Source organism: Solanum stenotomum, chromosome 5 (genome assembly GCF_019186545.1).
Source record: "Solanum stenotomum isolate F172 chromosome 5, ASM1918654v1, whole genome shotgun sequence".
NCBI classification, from domain to species: Eukaryota; Viridiplantae; Streptophyta; class Magnoliopsida; order Solanales; family Solanaceae; genus Solanum; species Solanum stenotomum.
In genome coordinates, this window is record NC_064286.1 from 2,142,036 (window position 1) to 2,162,916 (window position 20,881).

Below are 20,881 nucleotides of genomic sequence, written 5' to 3' on the forward strand. Positions count from 1 at the left end.
TATATGCATTATTTCATAGAAAATTTGTTACATATTTTGACATTTTGATACTTATGTTGGTGAAAGATATTAAGTATTACTGATATAATCAAAGACTCATACAAGCTGGCTAGGTGATCTTAGAAATTGTATGTGTTACTCCCTCCATTCATCTTTACTTGTTTATGCTTAACTAGACACACTTTTTGATAAACAATAAATGGAAGAGTAATTTTATTAATTATATCACACCTATCACTCATAAATCATTTTACATAAATGATTTTTCAAAAAGAAATTTTTGTAAATAGCCATTAAAATAAACTTAATTACGCTTCATAGCTATAGTTTGCTAATTACGATTGGTAGCTACATGTTAGAGGGAAGAGAGAGGCGAGCGAAAGAGGGCAGCGAGTGGAGAGAGGCAAACTGTATATGTTTATCTGTCGAATATATATATATATATGTGTGTGTGTGTGTATATATGTAACTAATATACATATGTATTTGTATATTTGGCAAGCGACATTGGGAGAGGCGAACGAGAGATGGTAGAGACTACACAAATTATATATGTATATCTATCAAAATGTATATGTATATCTGTCAGATAATTGTATATATGTAACTAATACACATATGTATTTATATATCTGGCGAGCGAGATCGGGAGAGGGAGGAGAGAAGCAAGCGAGAGAGGGCAGAGAGCGGAGAGATACTAATTGTATTTGTTTATCTGTCATATATATATTTATTTGAATTTGATAATGTATAAAGAGGAGATAGGCGAGAGAGAAGAAGAGAGGAGAGATGCGACATAATTATCGCTAAAATTAAGCTGCAAGTGGTAATTAATGGAAATCATAGCTACATTAGCTAATATTAACTAATATATATTTGTTTATCTGCGTAATTTCCCCTTTTCAAATGAAGCAACTATTTTCAGCATACTGAACAACTAAATATGAACAAAGAGAGTATTATAATTTTGAAATATGTATATATGTAGTTTATTTTGTTCGGAGATTTTCTATTTAAAATTAAAACCAAACTAATATTAATCAATTTATTAAACTTAGTACCATAAACAAATCGACTTTTTAAAAAGAAATATCATTAATCAATTTCTATTTAATCATTCAATATTAGATTTACTAATTTCAATTATGAAAATTCACGTCAATATAAGACTCAAAATAAAAATAAAAATAAAAATAAAAATAGTTCCTATTTAAAATGTCTTCCTTATCAAATTAGAATTAGAATTCCTTTTTATTAGGATTTAGGAGAAAAAAATTAAATCATATATAACTAGGAAAAGGAAAACCGCCATAACGTTTCCTATATATATCTCCTATAAACAATCGAAACCTTATTAATTGATACTCCATCTAAGTTCTCCATTTTTTATTGGTGTTTGAAGGTGAGTTCTTTCTTCTTCTTTTTTTTCTCTTGCAAATCAACTGGTGTTCGACAACTTATTTGATACTGAATAAATTATTTATACATATTACTCGAATGTTCTTAACGTTTTTATTGAATTTAATTTCCTTCCCATATACTATGGAAGTTATTGAAAATTTAATCATGTTTCTTTTGAACTTTTTGGGGTGAGGTACTTTACTTTTTTATTATTGGGGGATTTGTGTCATCTTTGATTTTGTTTTCCCGATTTATTTTCTTATATTTTTCTTGAACCAAGTGTCCTATATGTTATTGTTGTTGTTGTCATTGTTGTATCTATAAACAAGTTTTACGTAATATAGGTTAGTTAATTGATTTTTGATAACAACTCTTGTTTAATTGATATATATCCAATTTTTATAGGGGTATACAAATTTAAATATTGAATTCTTGATGTTTCACTATTTTATTGAATATCTAACTTGTAAAAAAATTGATTTTTTTTTTCTTTTCAGCTCTCTGATTGTCCAATTAGCAAACGACGATTTCTCTTTGGATTATAAATTAAAGTTTTCATACATAAAACAATATACATGGTTGATACAAATTTTCAAATCTCAACTTCTTTTGATCCATTTGCGGATGCCGTGGACTCAGACTCTGATGTTCAAATCCCACGGAGTTTCGATCCGTTCGCGGAGTCGAAAGACTTAGGTGCCCGTGGAACAAAAAGGGAGTATGTGCATATTCGTGTACAACAAAGGAATGGTAAGAAAAGTTGGACTATGATTGAAGGTTTGAAGAAAGATTTTAGTTACGAAAAAATACTTAAAGACCTAAAAAAAGAGTATTGCTGCAATGGAACCATTATTCAGGACAAGGAGCTTGGAAAAGTGATACAATTACAGGGCGATCAACGTAAGAATGTTTCACAGTTCCTTGTGAAGGCTGATATTGTTAAGAAGGAACAGATCAAGGTTCATGGTTTTTAAGTTTTAGAGGCATAATGTTTAGTACTAGTTGTGTGTGGTTTTTTTTTTGTTGGTTATGTTTTTTTTTTGTTTGAGATCTTATAATGAAACTTTCTTTTCCAAGTAATATATTTGGATTTTTTTGTACTTGTGAGTTGTGGCATTCGCAGAAGTGGATCACGAGTTTAAAGTTTATAGACTTTTATAATGATTAAACGATAATTGAGTTCACAATCAAATGTTTATAGATATTTTGTCATGTTTCTGTAAAACAACTCAAGATGCTAAAGTGTTGTTATCATACAATGGACATTCCTATTGTTAGGGAGCTCTCTTGAGTTGATATTATTTTTTTTGATTCGTTTCGCCTTATAATTGTATCTTACGGATCGTGGTATTCATGTGTTAGGTAGCATATAACATATTAATATTAATAGAAACTTTACGTATTGCATAGAATAACCTTAACTAAGACATTTTTTTCGAATTTATTTTGACTTATCGTTGATCATAGCTTACCATATGATGACCTCTCAAATTACAAAAAAGAATTGGATTAGTTTTGCCTTATAATTAGTGGGGGATCCACACATATAAACATTCTTTTGTCGTAATATTACACTAGGTAGATAAATAAAAAAAATTATATGTATATAATTGCCACTTATAACTTATTTTTACGTTATAATTGTCATCGTAGCACGTGTGCAGATTAGAGTAGCACACAATAAATGGGCCTAAATATTGTCCTGCATGACTTTTGGGCCTATAATGGGCCATAGGAAGTGTAGCCCATATCAAATATTCCGAAAATATGCCGCCATAGTATAATAATAATAAAAGGAAGAGAATAATAAGCCAATAAGGTAACAGAAAAAGGGTCACAGGAGAAAAACATAGTAAGCCGAATCGGAAAATGACGTGGGCCGCCGCCGCAGCAAGTCGCTTCCAAATTCCGGCAATGGATGTCGCAGCCCTACGCAGCCGAGCTCCGGTAGTGTTCGGAGTTGGCTGTGTGTCACTTGCTGGGGCAAAATTTTGTGGCTCTTCATCAGCTCGATCAAAAGCCTTCGCTTGCTTAAGCATTTCCACTGATGCCAGTAAGTTCCCTCAACCAGCATACCATGGAGTTTTTTCTGTTTGCATTCTAGTTTTTTTTTCTGACGGACACAAATAGTTTGGATTGAAACTAAGTTGATTGATGTAAATATAATAAAATTTGGGATTTTCTTAGCTGATTGATGAGTGTTGTTGCTTCTTGAATGGTTATAGAGGATTTATATATTATACTCAGACCTGTTTGGATTTGAGGCATAGTTTTTGACGTTTTTTTTGGATTTAGTTCTAGGTAATATGCAGTGATTTCTGAATTGTGTTTGAGCTTAGAGTTTAGTTTAAAATTTGGTCGTAGACTATAATCCTTATTCAGAAAAGCAATTTGTTGACAATACACTTATTATAGACGATTATCTGTAATTTGCTTTAAGTACATTGTTAATGAGTAAAACTTAAACCATAACCATTTAATTTGTCTAGGCAAATTAAGTTCTTGAGATTCGGAGTTGTTATTGAATAGGCAAGCATTATATCTAAAAATATACAAGGGTATAGAGAAAATTCTCTCTCACACATTTTTGAATTTCTGGTATCTTAACTTATTTTTCAAAGAGTTTCTTAACCTTATTAATGAACATTTGTTGTATGCCGTTAGGTATAAAGGAGGCTGTTCACACTGAAAAGGCTCCGGCAGCACTCGGGCCATACTCTCAAGCCATCAAAGCTAATAATTTTGTTTTTGTCTCTGGATGTCTGGGTCTTATTCCAGAGGTTTGTGCTATGATCGTATCAGCTATAGCAAATGCTCAACATCACAAGCTTGAAACAGTAGTTCTATCATTTGTCTTTGCTTTTTGCTATCTTTAACTAACTTATGATTGAATGCAGACCGGGAAATTTGTCTCAGAAAGTGTGGAGGATCAAACAGAGCAGGTATTTTGGTAGTCAGTCGTGATTAGAATATTCATGTCAGTACTTGAAAGTTGTGTCTCCACGTGGTCATTATTGGATACATTTTTTGATGCAAACTTATCTAGGAAACTCACATGTGGTGTAGTGTTGCATGGCTCTTTTCTCTTGCACTATAGGGTATGCAGTATTCTCTTGTAAAATATTCTTCTTGCCTACAGCTGCAAAGCTTGTGAAGAAGTGTGATGCCAAAAAGTAGATTTCTACGCTTAATCCCAAATAGTAATAGTTCAAAAATTGAAAATTGAAACTCTTTCTTCAGCTTTAAAGATGTACTTGAAGATATCATTGCCATGACAGTTGTAGGTGCTTTTTTAATACTCAATTATATCTATCTCAACCCTCAATTCTGAGTAGTCGTGCATTACTAATTGTCCGGTTCTAAGTTTACGTGATATAAAGAGGTAGTTAAATTCCATCATCATGTTGAATAATTTGACCTTTGCATTTCATGGGATAAGACCAAATGAGAGCTTGTTTTAAGAAGTTAAATGGAAAAGATGATAGATAGCCAGGTAGGTGCAGACCCAACTTCACAAATTGTTCTCTGCATCTGCTTGTAATCTCCAATTTTTCCACCTAAAGACAAAAGAGTAGATAGCCGACAAATAACAGCTCTTGATTTTAGTTTGATATTTGGGTTGTTAGTACTCCGTCTTTTTAGTTAAAAAATGCTGACTCTAAGATTTTGAGCTTAATATTGATATCCAGGTTCTCAAGAATATGGGGGAGATACTTAAAGCAAGTGGCGTTAGCTACTCCTCAGTTGTTAAGACAACTATATTGTATGATCTTTTGTTATTTCTTCTTCCACCCCCTAGGTTTTTGCTCTCATGGTAGTCTTGATTTTTTTTCCGATGCTTCTCTCTCTACAGGTTAGCTGATCTGAATGACTTCAAGAAAGTGAATGAGATTTATGCTAAATGTGAGTCATGATATTGGGAGTTACAATTTTTATACTTGGTACTTTTTTTGCTTTGCAACATTCCATCAGTATGAGATTCTTCCCTCTGCTTACTTGAACACTGAACTAAAATCAAAGATAAACCTGAATGGATTTAAGAACAATAAAAGTGGATGCATTGCATATCATACTTCTAATTTGGTTGCATGAAGGCTCATTCTACGTCCTGCCTAGTTTCCTTTTGGGATATCAGAGAGCTCGTGCCCGAAACAATCAAAGGTCTACTGTTGTGCTCATGCATTTGATTAGAGCATTGTTTACGGCTTGGGGAGGTTCATTCTTATTTTTCGGAAGAACCATGAGCCTGACCATATGTACACTGATGACCGTGATAAAAACTTTTGTCAATAATAATCGTGACAGTATTCAGCACTTGAATGCTACTTTTTCATTTGTGCTAGTCCCCTGTTGGTAACTAGACTATCTTGCAGATTTTCAAGCTCCTGCACCAGCTCGGGCAACTTATCAGGTTGCAGCACTGCCAATGAATGCAAGGATTGAAATCGAGTGCATAGCAGCATTATGATTCTCCCTTACCTATTCATTCAACAACTTATTAGACCTCGAAAGGTGAAAGTTTGTTGACTTCCTAGCCTACATTCGTAGATTTAATAAACTGGGAGTTAGCTACTAGTTCCGGATCCCTCGTCTACCTTCTTTCAGCTCCAACTTTGCGGAGCTGAGAATAAACTTTATGTAAGAATGTATTGTAACTCAGTAGCCATGAGTATTACATACGATTGTGCTACTCTAATGTGAAGAACAAACTTGGTGATATTTTGGCCCTACTGTGTATCCTGTTTAGTCTTTCCTCAATCCTTTTTCGTATTGTTTTGAAGTGACCAAGTCATTTCCTATTTGTTGATGCAAATTGAATTTGATAAAACATTGGCCTCAATTTCAGCTCTTCAGAAACTACTCTTTGCTGTCTCGTCCCGCTGAGCTTAAATTGGCATACAAAGAGAAATAAGTGATAAATATGAAAACAGGTTAGCACAATTCTTGCTGCATGAAGAAATATTAATAATCAGAACATCGACATTTATATATATGGGCAAAATTGAACTATATACAATCTCTTTTCAAGTGAATAGTCCATTTAATGAATTATATAAATGTGTATTATATATCTTGTAAAACTATGAATGTTGCAACCAATCATCACGAATGTCCTCGAATGTTCTATACATCTTGTGCCTCCATAGCATGATCCACGTTCTTCTCTTTATCCATCTTCTTCTTGATTGGACACACTACAAAATCTTCTTTAAGAATATGATTTTTTCCTTAAAGAAATTATCCGCGACATGATATTCTATCATCAACCAAGTTTTATTTTGGCCACACTCACTTGTTACAAACTTGAAATTTCTCTTAAACCCTACCACAGGACCCATACGATTCCTCCTTATAAGTTCTTCTCCGGTTTGCCCTTTCCACGTCCCTTTAGCACAAGTTCGAGAAAACCTTTTATCTTTAATCTTTCGCTTCTTCAAAGGAGTAATTAAGTAACAAAACTTCTCTTCAGAATTAGCTTCAAATATCTCCCATGGTGGTTGATCTCCATATATATCCGCAAACTGGACAGGACATTGTTGATTCAAACATAATTTACCTTTGAAAAACCTTTTAAGATAGTTGATTAGTTCCGTATCAATAGGATGAAAACGTATTCTCATTAGCTTTGACATTGATTTTCGATCTAGAATTATCCTAAACTAATTATGTGAATTATGAAATCTAAACAAAGATAGTTATCTATTTATACACATCTTATTACCCTAATGGGAAAAACTCAAATTACTTAAAAAACTCAAGTTACTTTATTTCCTAAATTACTATTATAACTGTAATTGAACAAACTAAAGTTACTTAATTACTACTTCTCAAGTTACTTTATTTCCTTAATTACGTATTTACAATTTCTAATTTTTATATGACGCAAGTGCTTAAATTTCGCTAACACGTGCCCCCACTCTAATATCTATACGTAATCTAATTTATACGAAAATTGACCCAAATTTTATAGTTGAATTCGACAAAGTCTCTCAAACACATTATTATTCGAGGAAGTGAGTAAATATAATCCTTTATAATTTATATATACAAAAAAAATCTCTTCAACGATTTCATGTAACTTTTACATATTATAAAACTAAAAATAAATTTGTGAAAGATTATGAACAAGTTTAAATTATATTAATTGGCCAAGAAAAAAAAAGGATAAAATATTCCGAAGTTAGGTATATATACACTTCGCAGTAACGACGACTCAGTCAATGAGATTCACGATGAAGATATTGCTACACCTTTTGACGGTTATTTTGTTCATCGCCGGAACTGTATTTGCCGGCGATTATGTCCGACCGCCGCCGCGTAAAACCCTCCATTTTCCATGGGATCCGAAACCTTCTTCGCAACCTCAGCAGGTATAAATTATCAACGAAGTTAAATGATTCTCCCTTTTACCTGGTTAATTATGTTCTAGCCTGTTGCTGGTGGGAGTTGGTAGGTATCGTGTGTAATTGGTGGGTGCAACCTGGCTCGGACACAAAAAAAAATCAAAATTTTGTAAGCTGTTGGACGTGAATTTGGTTATTTTTGAAGAAAATAAGTATTTGAACTTAGTTGAAAAAGTATGGGACTTCGAAAGTTGAAGTTTTGTTTGGACGTGTATTCCCCCTTTATCTCGTTAATTATGTGGACTTAAAAGTTCATTTCTTCTGTTATTACTGTGATTTTGCTTGAATTTCCATTTCGTTAATCTGGACTTGGAACCAGCTGCTTGCTGCAGTCTGCGGAGGTCATATAGGGGGAGTTGGTTTCATCTTGCTGTTGTGAACAACACCAACATATCCAGTGTAATATCACAAGTGGGGTCTGGGAGGGTAGAGCACTAGTGTGTACAAAGGCCTTAGCCATACCTCGTAGTATTAGAGAGACTGTTTTCTAAAGACCCTCGGCTTAAAATAAATCATTTCCAAGGAGTTTGAAAAAGGGAATACAAAAATGAGAGCTGTAATCACAACGAAGTAATGTGAAATGGGAGCAGTACACAACATACAGAGGAAAGGGTCTTTGTTAGGAGGGGAAAATGTCTAAATTTGTCACTGTACTCTCCGAAATTGAGCAACTTTGACTTCCCTTGGGCCTTACAAAGGGGCTCACTTTTTCCCTTGACCCCTAACAGAAGTCTGACACTCCAATTTGAGAGTAATTTTAAACTATAGTCAAGTTGAAGGGTAAAGCTAGACCTTTTTAATGAAGGATTTGGACATGTGGAATCTACATTTCACGCTAGAGCTTTATTAGCGTCAAGGGAAAATACAAGATAATTTTACTAATAACAAGGGTATGAATGAACTAAGGGGTTGTTTGGTGTGATGGATAAGGGGAGATAATCTTGGGATAAATTTTTAGTTCCCAACCAAGCAAAATTTAGAAGTTTTGAATAGTACATGGCGAATAGACCTTTTCCCTTGTTAGAATAAGTTGGTGTAAAGAAGAATATGTAAATGATGAAGTTCAGTTAGTAGACTTCGAGCTTGGTTGGAGGTTGCCAGCACAGCCTTAGTACCGAGGAATACAATATTACCAGTTTTCTTTTTTTAAACAAGCTGGCTTTTAGTACCTAGTGATCAATGCATCTGGTGGGAGACCAGGATTTAAATCCCAAGTAGAGCAAAAAAAGCTAGGTGGTTTTGGTGGACAGAGTTACTGACATCTATTGAGAGTCGGGCGGTATCAACTGTGTGAACAAGCTGACCTGGTCGCTATCATTGTCACAACAGAAAATAGAGAAAGAAACTTGACTTTAATCATGAATTTGTATTTTGTTTGGTTAAAGGCTTCCACTTTGAGCATTCTATTGAAGCCTTAATGACAATTATGCCTTGAGGATCAGTCTGAGAATTCTGTTAAAGCCTTAACGACAGTTATGCCTTGACGATCAGTGTAAGTCTGCTTATATAAATTGCACCATCTTTGGGTTCCTGAGTCTATATTATTTTCTTCGTAGAAAGGTACATTACCAATTACTAGTATGGAGGACTATATGTGTTTCTTTGTACGACAAGTATAATTAAATTAGCTTGGTATGCCCTAGGTCCATTTGATAACACCAGTACAGTTTGTAAGCTGCCTAAAACTATTTGGTTTTTGTGGCATTTATGTTTGTTCAAATATTAATGTTATTTTAAGTTGTCAAAAGACCTGTTGATATTAATCTGTAAAGTGATATACTTTGTATTTGCGTTCATGATTTGAGCTTGTGGACCTCATCAAGGGAATTGATTTTCCCATTGCAGGTTCACATCTCATTAGCTGGGGACAAACACATGCGGGTCACATGGATTACCAATGATGGATCTTCTCCTTCTATTGTTGAATATGGAACATCCCCCGGAAAATATAGTGCTATATCTCAAGGAGAAAGTACCAAGTATAGTTATGTATTATATAGTTCGGGGAAGATACATCACACTGTCATTGGACCATTGCAAGATAATACCACTTACTTCTATAGATGTGGAGGAGAAGGTCTTGAATTCCAGCTGAAAACTCCCCCCTCTAAGTTTCCAGTTACTTTTGCTGTGGCCGGTGATTTGGGCCAGACTGGATGGACTAAGTCAACTTTGGATCACATAGACCAGTGCAAATACGATGTTCATTTGCTCCCTGGTGACCTTTCTTATGCTGATTGTTTCCAACATAGGTGGGACTCATTTGGTGAACTTGTTCAGCCGCTCGCTAGTTCTAGGCCATGGATGGTGACACAAGGGAATCATGAAAAAGAAAGAATACTATTTCTAGAGGATGGATTTGTCTCTTATAACTCAAGGTGGAAGATGCCATTTGCGGAGAGTGGATCCGCTTCAAATCTATACTATTCATTTGATGTTGCGGGGGTTCATATCATTATGCTCGGTTCTTATGCTCCTTATGATGAGCACTCTGATCAATATAGCTGGCTGAAGGTTAGATGAGCTCTCATTTATTCCTAAAATGGGAAAATCTCATATGGCTTTGAAGAATTTATAATCATGTAGAATTCAGCATAAAAAAGATTAAGTTGCCTTTGTTTTACAGTTTCAGACATGACATTTCAGGAAATTTCCAATCCTTAGGAAGTGCCAATATAAAATAGAAGATAATTTTGTTGCTTTATACTTTTAGATCTGAAGATATTTCTATCCATTGTCATAATAAGAAACTTTGGAGCTTACACGTAAAAAGAGCCCACTATGTTACTGTTTGGAGAGTCATACTGTTTTTTCTTTGATTATAATTTTCTCATTTTTTTAAAAATATTTTGAAACAGTAGCTATGTTGACTTGTAGTACTTTTTGTGTAGTTCTCAAAATATGTAAATTTTTATTTAAATTTTTTGGAGAATCCATACCTGATTTATAGTCGAAGTTTAGTGTTTCGACTCTCGTACTCTGAACCCCTTCACATATATTGCGCAAAGGGAGTATTATATGAGGAGAAACTTAAGAATCTTTGTCATAAAAAAAAAAAAGAAACTTAAGAATCTCTTCACATTTCATACTTGCTAATTAGTTCAATTATGGATCTTGATCTGCAGGCTGATCTTCTAAAAGTGGATCGTAAAAGAACACCTTGGTTAGTTGTGCTATTCCATGTGCCATGGTATAATAGTAACAGAGCCCATCAAGGTGAAGGTGATGACATGATGGCGTCTATGGAGCCTTTGCTATATGCTGCTGGCGCAGATTTAGTGTTCACTGGGCATGTTCATGCTTATGAACGCACGGTATGCCTGCATTGCTTGTACTGTTTTTTTTTCAACTCTTTTACCTAATTGAGTGTTTTCTTTGACAACAGAAACGAGTTTACAATGGTAAATCTGATCCTTGTGGTGCTGTCCACATTACAATTGGCGATGGAGGAAATAGAGAAGGTTTAGCTCACCGGTAACTATTCTTCTAGTAATTTCTCCCATCATGCTGAGCACTGTATGTATATTTGACAACAAAGGAGAAAGTAAAAACGTAAAAAGGCAAAGCACTGGTGTCTTTGGTATATGAAGGAAAACATCTTCCGGAAAAAGTTTCACAGTTTGGCTAAATTTAGATAAACAAGTTCCTTGAAAATCAGGAAAATGACTTCCCTAGTTGAAATATAGAAAACAAGTTTCATAAGTGGCATTAATCCCATATATACTACTTAGTCAAGCCCTTAACTACTTCTATATCTTAGAACAACCCTGCTCTCTGATTGACGTTTTATAGTCTTCATATCTATGGAAAGATGAAGCTAGGAGAGGATTCTAAACAATTCTATCGAGCCGAACAACAAAAAGAGAAAGATAGAATACCTTTCTTAGCTAGTCTAGCGTGCTATAAACCTACAGGGAACAAGAGCCAGATCGAAGAACAAGTCCATTGTCTCCTCACCTCAACACCTCCAACCAGCACCAACCACGACCTCCCACTCCCTCTCGAGATTGTTTTACACTTACGAATACCTTAAATAAGTAAGAAAAATGACTTATTTTTCAAGAAATATTTTTCTTCAAATCACTCTTTTATTCCAGGCTTTGTGAAGCTGAAAACTCATGTTAAACTGTTCTGGAAACTTAATCAACTACTACCCCATGGGAATGATAGGTTTCCTACCTCCCCCTTCATTTTGAGTTACAGAAGTTTTAACGTGCCACTAGTCCTAGCTGAGATAGGGATAAGATTTGCATACACACTACCCTTCCTAAACCCTACTTGTGAAATTACACTGGTTATGTTGTTGTTGTTAGTAGTCCAACTATAAGATTCTCTTTTCATGTTCTTTGTGTTGATACTGTAGTTAAAAACATAAAGCAGAGTTCCTTAAAATTTGAAAGAGTCTTTACATGTCTTGGCACCTTCAACAGGTACAAACAGCCCCCACCAGAATGGTCAGTCTTCCGCGAAGCAAGCTTTGGTCATGGCGAACTTAAGATGGTTAACTCAACACATGCCTTTTGGAGTTGGCATAGGAACGATGACGATGAATCAGTGAGGTCCGATCAGGTTTGGATAACCTCATTGATTGGTTCAGGGTGCAATACTAGAGGTAGCCATGAAATGAGAAGGATTCTTATGACCTCTTAGTCCCTCCCCTCGACTGAATTTTATTGGCATGTACAAAGGCGGAGCTAGGGGGCGCAAGGGTTCATCCAAACTCTCTTGGCTGGAAAATTACACGATATTTACAATGTTGAAATTATCTGTTATGTATATATAGTAGACATTGAATACCTTTGACTCTTTCTATTTTACTTCTTTATATTTTGAAGTGAAAATTTCTAATATGACATATACTATATTGATATTTTCGAGTTATAGCAGTAGATTTAGACTTTCAAGTTATAACATTAAAAATTTCAGGTTGTAACATATTATTTAAAAAAAATAAAAATTTAGTAATTAAAAACATTTGATTTAAAAAGAATAAAAAGATAAAAAAAATTTAAAATAAAACGTTTTTGAAGGAAAAAATGAAAAAAAACGGAAATAGGGATTATCTTAAATTTGAATTAATTTAAGATAATTATTAATTAGCATGAATTAAGGAATTTCAAACTAATTAAGAATATTCAGTTTTCTTAATTCACTCCAATTTGTTAAAATTAATTTAAAAATCAGATTTTATCCATTTTTCTTTCACGTTACTCTCTCTTCGTTTTTCTTCCAGAAATTGTCACTGGCGACAAATTGAATTTTTTTTTTGTTGAAAAAACGTGTTTTTTTGTGATGGACAACCACGTATCAATATTAATTAAACATGGCGGAAGATGGGTTGCTTCAGGTGAGTATTTTTAATTGTTTATTATTTTTATTTGGATTTCAATGAAATAGAAAAAAAAAAATGAAACTGTAAATCGCCACTATATTGAATGTGATATTTTTTTTTGTATAAACAATACGTTTTGTTCATAATACTTATTAGTCATTGTGAAATTGTAATATTAGTGATTTTCTTGGTAAGTTTCTGTTTTTTGGTAGTGGTTTAGTGTCACCATATTATTGATAACTGTTTTTTTTCTTGGTAAGTTTCTGTAATATTATTGATTACTGATTTTTTTTCGTGAAAAAATGAATTAAAATGTATAGTTTTGAATGAATTTGTTAGTGTAATTGTAATTAATTTGGTACGAAAGTGTATTGAAGAATTGTATGACAGTTGTTTTAAGTTGGTATGAAAGTGTGTTAACTAGTTAGTAAAAAAAGTTATTTTGAAGTTTGAATAAGTGTATTAAAAATGTTTTAAGTTGGTATGAAATGTGAAATGTTATTGTTTATATAAGTTTTGTCAATTATGTATAAATTTGTGTGAAAGGAATGAACTATTTGGTATGAGAAATGTATAAATTTGGTATAAATGATGATTGTATGTATGAAATTTGTATTAAGTGGGTATGAAATCTGAAATTTTATTTTTTAATGAAATATGTTTGTAGTTTACTGTTTGAATGATTTTTGTATGAAAAAATAATGACAAGTGTGTATAATTTTGTTTTTTTTTTATTATGTAAGACTAATTGTTATTTTTTTTTTAATGAAACAGGGAAATATGTTGATTTTCAGATGGAGGGGATTATATATGAGTATTCTAGTCTTTATAGTGGTCTAGTAAGTGCGATAACATCGCAACTAATGATAGATGTTAATATTCACAATATAGAGATAAAATATATAGTTAGTGATAGATGTCCCCCTGTTAGTATCCACAATGATGTTGGTGTGCGGGTTTTTTTAGATCAAAAGAAAGCTAATGTAGATTTCTTTACGATTTCATATACTTGGAAATAAAATTTATTCCAAATTAATATATAAGATAGTGTAACTATTTGTACAGGTTTCCGATTTCAGATTTCAGATTTCATATACATGATTCATTAATTATTCATACAGATTTCATATACTTGAAAATAAAATTTATTTCAGATTAATATATAAAGATAGTGTAAATATTTGTACAAATTTCAGATTTTAGATTCCAGATTTCATATACGCGATTCATTAATTATTTATACAGATTTAATATACTTGGAAATAAAATTTATTCCAGATTAATATATAAGATAGTGTAAATATAGTGTAATATATAACAAACTTTATACCAATCTTATTCAAGTTTCATTCCAACACGAACTTCAGTTTATATCACACATATTATACTAACAATAAATCAATTTCATATAATCACACAATGTATATCATTTGTATAACAATATTATATCACAATTAATACAAATATCCAACCATCAAACATTAAATTGAGTGTCATACACATATTAATCAAATTTCACACACGTTTCATCCATTAATTGTACAATTTGGATTCACACTGATATTTTAAAATAGTGAATCCAAATGGTATGAAATCTGTTTATTACTAGTATCCTGAAATTATAATAGCCAAACAGTAATTCATATGTAGATGGTATCTGATTGGAAGAAAACATATGATATTATATATCATCAAATACTTAAATACAAAAAAGTTGTTCAAAAGTAAAAAAAAAAACATGTAATTCTAAAAAAGTAGAAGGTGCAATCAACTATTTCAAATTTCTTGTACGTGGTCTTGGTGTAGGATAATTGGTAGTATCCGAAACATGTTCTTTTGCTATGCGAGGTCCACCAAATTTGCTAGCAATCGTACCAGTAACTTCACTCTCACTTATCGCGCCATTCTCACTCTTTGTATATACAGTTAATAGACAATCACACTACTGTTAAAACACAATTCATACCATTTGTATACCACTATTATATCACAAATCATACAATATCCAACAATCAACTGTTTAATCAGAATCATACACATATTAATCAGATTTCATACACGTTTCATTCAAACAACTATTTCGAAAATAATATAAGAATAATGTGATATTTTTAGGAAAAAATCAGTAGTTTTAATAATGTGAAAATAAATTGAATATAATATTTACCCTAACAATTTTTTTTGTCTTTTTTGGGTGTTGGGACTTCTGATTCCTTCTTTTTTTTTGGATCTTCTTGTAGATGGTTTTGACGACTGAGCAACTTCAACATTCATTATTTTTTTTCTTTTTTTCTTTTTTGATTCAGTAACAAAATCAGATTCAAAAGGGGTTTCAACATTTTTCCCCTTCCTCTTCTTCCCCTTTTGATTTATCGGACTCACCCTTTTATTTGAGTCATTTTTTTTTTTTTTTTTTTTGATCTTTCAATAGAGATGAATCACCCCTAGCCGGAGTTTCAACAATGTTTGGCAGCGGTGTTTGAGTCAAAATGTTGAAAGATGGAGCATGAACTTCATCCGTAGAAGTTTCTTCGACTAATCGAGGGATCTTTCGAGGAGTTACAACCGTTTTCTTCGACATGATTTTGTTGAAAAAACTAAATTGAATGGAGGATTGTAAAGTTAGTGTAGTTTGGTGGTGAGAAAGATGTGATAGATGAAGGTAAAATTGGGCTAGTGTGTTAATGGCATGTAGAACTGGATGAGCGTGGGGGGAGGGGGGAGGGATTGACGTATGGGCGGTTTGGAGGGGGTGGGATTGACGTATGGGAGGTGGTAACGGTAAAGAAGGAAACTTGTTGTAGGTGAATCCCTATATCTATGTAACTGATAATTTCAGATTTAAAAAAGGAACAGAAATCAATTTAATTACATATTATTAATTAATAATAAAAAACCATAAATAGATTAATCATTTATTAAATAAATGGAAATTGATTTTTAAATAAAATTAATTGGAGTGTAACGGTAAAAAAGGAAGTCTAATCAATGTAAATCCCTAAATTCGTGTAACTGATAATTTCGATTTTAATAAAAGAACTGAAATTATATTAGCTAGCTATTAATAATTAATAATATAAAAATATAAAGAGATTAATTATTTTTAAATAAACCTGTAATTAATTTTTAAATAAAGTTAAATTTAAGTAATATGTTATAACCCGTAAATAAATTGTTATAAGTAAGAATATTTTAAGAATGTGTTTAAAACTTGTAATATTGACCCTTAAATGTGTATATGGTGTGATTTTTCCTATTTTGAATATCCTTAGTGAAAATCTTGATTTCATCACTAGACGTGCAAATACATACTCAAGTGGTTGTTTGTATTATAGTTGCCATTTAAGGGGAAGTTACATTGTACGGAAAAGGGTTAAATTAGTAAAATTTATCTCTTTATTTATGATTTCTTAATATGCGTGTAAAAAGAAAAGTGACCAACTAATATGAAATAGCGAATGTAATAGTTAAAATAGAAAAATAGAACAATCCATAATGAGTATGAAACTCGTGAAAAAATGATAACTCCGATGTGTTTTTGACCAACTCAAGAGTGATATTTAATAGCCTTACCTAACATAACCCAACTGTTTTACTATAAATAACAAAAACAATACACAACAGACAAAATTGTTCCAAATGTCGTGTGGATTTTCCACAAAGCCACAAGCACATTGGGTCAAACATCTACCAGTTCAATTTCTTGACAATATTACCCTCACATACTTCTTCCTTTCAGCTGTAAATTAACCAAATATGAGTGTCATTTAATAAAACTCAGAGGGTAATTTTGACCAGTAAAACAAACAACATGGAGGTTAGGTAATAGGTAACATGAGACTTTTGGCCTTCTGACCAAATTGGTTTGTATCAGATGTACTATATGCCATTTCCCACTTCAAAAAATTAAAAAATTTCAAGTTTTACCCACCAAGATCCTTTAAAAATTGAATCTTTTCATTCTTGATCTCTCAATTTTTTGCTAAATTCATCAAGATTCAATCTTTCCTAAAACCCCATTTGATAAAAATGCATGATTTTTGCTTTACAATCCCTTATGGTTTGATTCTTGTGTGTGGTGGAATTATAGGGTATTTCAAGAAAGGAAGTTTAGCTTCATTGGGTGGAGGTTTTGGTACTGGCTTTTTGCTTATTTTAGCTGGTTACTTGAGTCTCCAAGCATTTCACAAGCGCAAAAACTCTTGCTTTGCTTGGATTCTTGAAACAGGTATATAGTCTTTTCATTTCCTTATATGTTATTTGCAGGTATAGAAGAAATTCAAAAAAATTAAAGTTGTAATATTGTACCCTTTACTCTTTTGTAAGTGAAAAAATGTTGTATTAATCATATGGAGTGAATATTACTGGAATTGATGGCAGTGGCTTTATGAGCTAGGGGTGCAAGGAGTTCATCCAAATCACCTTCCCTGAATATTATACTGTATATATAAATTTAATGCTTTTTCTTTATGTATATATAGAGTAGATGTTGAATCCTCTTGGATCTTAGCTTCTGTGTGTACTTCTTTATATTTCGAATCCTGTTTGTGAAAGTCATGACTTTGTCACTACCAATGTTGCTCGGACTCTCCAAAAATATTGTTGTACCATGTTGGATCCTCGAAAAAATGCTTTACTTTTGGAGGATCCGATATGCACCTAATGACAGTTTTGAAGAGTCCAAGTAACATTGGACACTGCTGCAGCCTAAATTTAGATATGGCTATGGTTTTGTTTCCATGAGATTGCCAGATTCTATGTACTGTGGAAAGGTCTGATTTTTAGTTGCTCTGCTTTAGATATCTCAAGGGGAGAAAGCTTTTCTCCGTGATTGTTTATGTGTCTGTTTTACGAAGTTTGTGTGTAGCTGTTGTATGGTTTGCAGTAGATGATAAGACATTGCTATTGGATCTTTCTGCGAAATGAGAATTTCTTGGTTCTTAGCCTTGAGGAAAGTGAATAATGATTCTAAACATATGAGAAACTGATGGATTCATTTGAATAGGTGTTGAATTGTGCAATGATTCTGGAAAAAAAAAACGAGTTCTGAACTAGCTTAGACCAAATAGAAAGGGAATGATTGTGTATCTTTTCGCCCTTCCTTCCATGTACCTTTATCTCATATATTTTCTTGGTCCGCGTGCCAACTTTTAGCTAATGCATGATGCTGATCATGCTACAGCCGTGGTAAAAGCAAAACAGTCACATAATGCATTTTATGTTTTACACCTCTGCATGTCACATGCCAGAGAGGTAACGCGCAACACGACAACCCTAGGGAGATAAAAAGGCAAAAGGTCCTCTTATCAGCTTATCATTAACTCTTAAGACAACTATAACGGATGTGTAAAGAAGGTTTTCAAAGAAAAATGCATCAATTGCATTTCTAACTCCTTCAATCATATGATTCATTAGCTTCCAGTGTAATGTCACATTCTTTACTACTGCATAGGCTTTTACTCTATGTAATTCTCTTTACGTCCCTAGTTTTCTGTTCTGTTTAATTCTCCACTACTATATTTGCTTAACATACTTGTTTTTTTGAGCCAAGGATCTATCAGAAATAACCTCTCTACCTTCACAAGGTGAGGTAAGGTTGTGTACACACTACCCCCCCCCCCAACCTACTTGTGGGATTACACTGAATATGTTGTTGTTGTTGCCCAAAGACCTCAAGAGTCACAACATCCTTTGGTATGGATCCCTCTAACAGTCTGGATGTCAAGTAGTCTGCAGTGTCAAGTTCAATCTTAATATTTTGTAGTTCAATTCTGTAGAAACGGAAGATATGGGGAAAATGTGTTTAAGTTTTTGATTTTTTTTTATGTAATCATGATCATATTCTGATTCGTCATTTTCTTGCGTTCACATTGAATTTCCTATATTTTTTGGCTGGACTAATTATCTCCACTTAAACTTTTTTTTCTTTTGAAACAGTTTGTGCTGTTGTGTTAGCATGGGTCATGGGACAGCGGTACATGCAAACTTCAAAGATAATGCCAGCTGGTGTTGTTGCGGGTATCAGGTAACTCCAAATAGAAAGCATGCCATACAAGTTGTGTTATTAACTTGGTGGTAGTATTTCATTTATCTGTTCCGTTTCGTTCATAAATACATCAGATTTGTATGGCGTGATTCACTTGATACATGTTACACATAATATGTCAAGTTGCTTTATCGTGGTATGTATATATGTGGACTACCTAGTCGCAAACTGAACATTAGGTTGCTATGTGCAGTGAAGTCGAATTTCCAAGAACATCTTACATTACCTTTTATACTATCCAATTAGTAAATTAATGTTTTTTCTTTGATCTCTTGATAGCTTTTTCAATGCAAGTTCACAAGTTTTGTCTAGATTAAAAAATGTTTCTCTGATTCCGTCTAGTGCGGACAGTCAGAAAGAAACTTTTTCCATCTATAACTACCCCTGAGTGAACACTGAACAATGTCACAAGTTCAGTGGTTCACCTTCCCCTTTATGCTCCCCCGTGGTGGTATGTGGATTCTCGAGGACCTGAGCTCCCCATCCCAACCAATCTCCTTTTGAATCAAGCCCAGACATGACCTTGATCTCGGGTTGTAATGTGTCTGTTTTTCATTTTTTTAGGTTAGTACAGGGGACCATAGGTTCACAATTTAGGGAGGAATAGTGCCATTAAATGAGCAAATATGAAATACACCAAGTCCAGGAAGGCGTGGTGCCAATTTGCGTGATATCGCAATGAAACCCCAAGGGTGGTCATAATATAACTGATTGTGGATTGCACCTAACAGTTTGACCTAGTGGTAGTTGCTCGAATGGTAAGAACCCGTTTCTTCCAAACCTGAGGTTGTGAGTTTGAGTAACCAAGGGAGCAAAGAGGTGGGAACTCCAACAGAGAAAAAATAAACTAAGTTATTTCTTCCCATTTGTCTTAATTTTGGTGGATGGAGCTACTCAGCTGGAGCTAGTAGGTATCAGTGGAAAGGTCAAGGTGCGCAAGCTAATCCAAACATCATTGTTATCAAAATACATGTATATGTTAAAAAATTATTGTGTATTACAGAAGTTAGAAGATGCACCAAACTGTCATGCTTAGTTTCCTTTCCAGTATTTGTTTGTTCATATCTTGCGAAAAATAGTCAGGAAAATCGAAAATGCTGACCTGATATCTTCTTTTTGCAGTGTGGTAATGACTGGATTTTACCTTTATAAGATTGCCAGTGGTGGAAACCATTTCCCATCTAAAGCTGAGTAATAGCATTTCATTATAACCGAGGTTCCAGGTCCAGACTGTTTGTACTGAGAAGAGCTGGGACTCTTATCGCGAATTACTGTATACGTTCACACTTAACACACTTTTTATTTTGTTTTTGAACTTAACAACATTGCCTCAATGAATAGAATTTGAGTTTGTGTTACCGTTCATGTCATTTTGTCTTTGATTCAGTATTTGAATTTGCAGCTATGGTGTAATTTGTGGATGTTGAATGAATTGCAATGCTATTAGTGGATCTCCAAAAACCACTTGGAAAGAAATTGATGAAATAGTTAGATAAACGATAAGACTGATGTCTCAGGCTCATATTTAAGTGATTTCTTTTCATCTACCTAAGCTTTTGTAGAAAGGGTTACCTGAAACTTGTGTTGAATGAGTTTTCGTATATTTATCTTAAACAAACTAGTGGCTGGTTGAACGAGTTCTGGTACATTTATCTTTTAAGATTTTAGTTGAGGATCTATAGAAAATAGTCTTTATAC

The 20,881-nt window shown here is 33.3% G+C and overlaps 4 protein-coding genes across 4 annotated transcripts; all 4 read left to right on the forward strand.

The window, feature by feature from the left end:
* The first annotated feature begins 1,976 nt into the window (after positions 1-1,976).
* LOC125864645 (protein translation factor SUI1 homolog) lies at positions 1,977-2,375 on the forward strand. The gene has a single exon (XM_049544671.1). It carries the CDS (start codon positions 1,977-1,979, stop codon positions 2,373-2,375), a length of 399 nt encoding a protein of 132 aa, XP_049400628.1.
* Positions 2,376-3,189: 814 nt separating this feature from the next.
* Positions 3,190-6,159, forward strand: LOC125864642 (reactive Intermediate Deaminase A, chloroplastic-like). The gene is made up of 6 exons (XM_049544668.1): positions 3,190-3,454; positions 4,066-4,181; positions 4,299-4,343; positions 5,091-5,164; positions 5,255-5,304; positions 5,775-6,159. Exons 1-6 carry the CDS (start codon positions 3,271-3,273, stop codon positions 5,867-5,869), a joined length of 564 nt encoding a protein of 187 aa, XP_049400625.1. The 5' UTR covers positions 3,190-3,270; the 3' UTR covers positions 5,870-6,159.
* Positions 6,160-7,597: 1,438 nt separating this feature from the next.
* Positions 7,598-12,616, forward strand: LOC125864634 (purple acid phosphatase 18-like). Its single transcript, XM_049544660.1, has 5 exons — positions 7,598-7,772; positions 9,651-10,319; positions 10,931-11,119; positions 11,191-11,279; positions 12,236-12,616. The coding sequence occupies exons 1-5, from the start codon at positions 7,623-7,625 to the stop codon at positions 12,453-12,455; spliced, it is 1,317 nt and encodes a 438-aa protein (XP_049400617.1). The 5' UTR covers positions 7,598-7,622; the 3' UTR covers positions 12,456-12,616.
* Positions 12,617-16,990: 4,374 nt separating this feature from the next.
* Positions 16,991-20,541, forward strand: LOC125864647 (protein FATTY ACID EXPORT 5-like). Its single transcript, XM_049544673.1, has 3 exons — positions 16,991-17,365; positions 19,075-19,162; positions 20,306-20,541. Exons 1-3 carry the CDS (start codon positions 17,167-17,169, stop codon positions 20,376-20,378), a joined length of 360 nt encoding a protein of 119 aa, XP_049400630.1. The 5' UTR covers positions 16,991-17,166; the 3' UTR covers positions 20,379-20,541.
* The last annotated feature ends 340 nt before the right edge of the window (positions 20,542-20,881 follow it).

Excerpts from the sequence above, each read along its gene's own strand:
- LOC125864645 (XM_049544671.1), top strand. The coding sequence starts at position 1,977 with ATGGTTGATACAAATTTTCAAATCTCAACTTCTTTTGATCCATTTGCG.
- LOC125864647 (XM_049544673.1), top strand. The coding sequence starts at position 17,167 with ATGCATGATTTTTGCTTTACAATCCCTTATGGTTTGATTCTTGTGTGT. Across the intron at positions 17,366-19,074 it reads TGCTTGGATTCTTGAAACAG|TTTGTGCTGTTGTGTTAGCA; the intron begins GTATATAGTCTT and ends CTTTTGAAACAG. Across the intron at positions 19,163-20,305 it reads GGTGTTGTTGCGGGTATCAG|TGTGGTAATGACTGGATTTT; the intron begins GTAACTCCAAAT and ends TTCTTTTTGCAG.
- LOC125864642 (XM_049544668.1), top strand. The coding sequence starts at position 3,271 with ATGACGTGGGCCGCCGCCGCAGCAAGTCGCTTCCAAATTCCGGCAATG. Across the intron at positions 4,182-4,298 it reads GTCTGGGTCTTATTCCAGAG|ACCGGGAAATTTGTCTCAGA; the intron begins GTTTGTGCTATG and ends GATTGAATGCAG. Across the intron at positions 5,305-5,774 it reads GAATGAGATTTATGCTAAAT|ATTTTCAAGCTCCTGCACCA; the intron begins GTGAGTCATGAT and ends ACTATCTTGCAG.
- LOC125864634 (XM_049544660.1), top strand. The coding sequence starts at position 7,623 with ATGAGATTCACGATGAAGATATTGCTACACCTTTTGACGGTTATTTTG. Across the intron at positions 11,120-11,190 it reads TTCATGCTTATGAACGCACG|AAACGAGTTTACAATGGTAA; the intron begins GTATGCCTGCAT and ends CTTTGACAACAG. Across the intron at positions 11,280-12,235 it reads AGAGAAGGTTTAGCTCACCG|GTACAAACAGCCCCCACCAG; the intron begins GTAACTATTCTT and ends CACCTTCAACAG.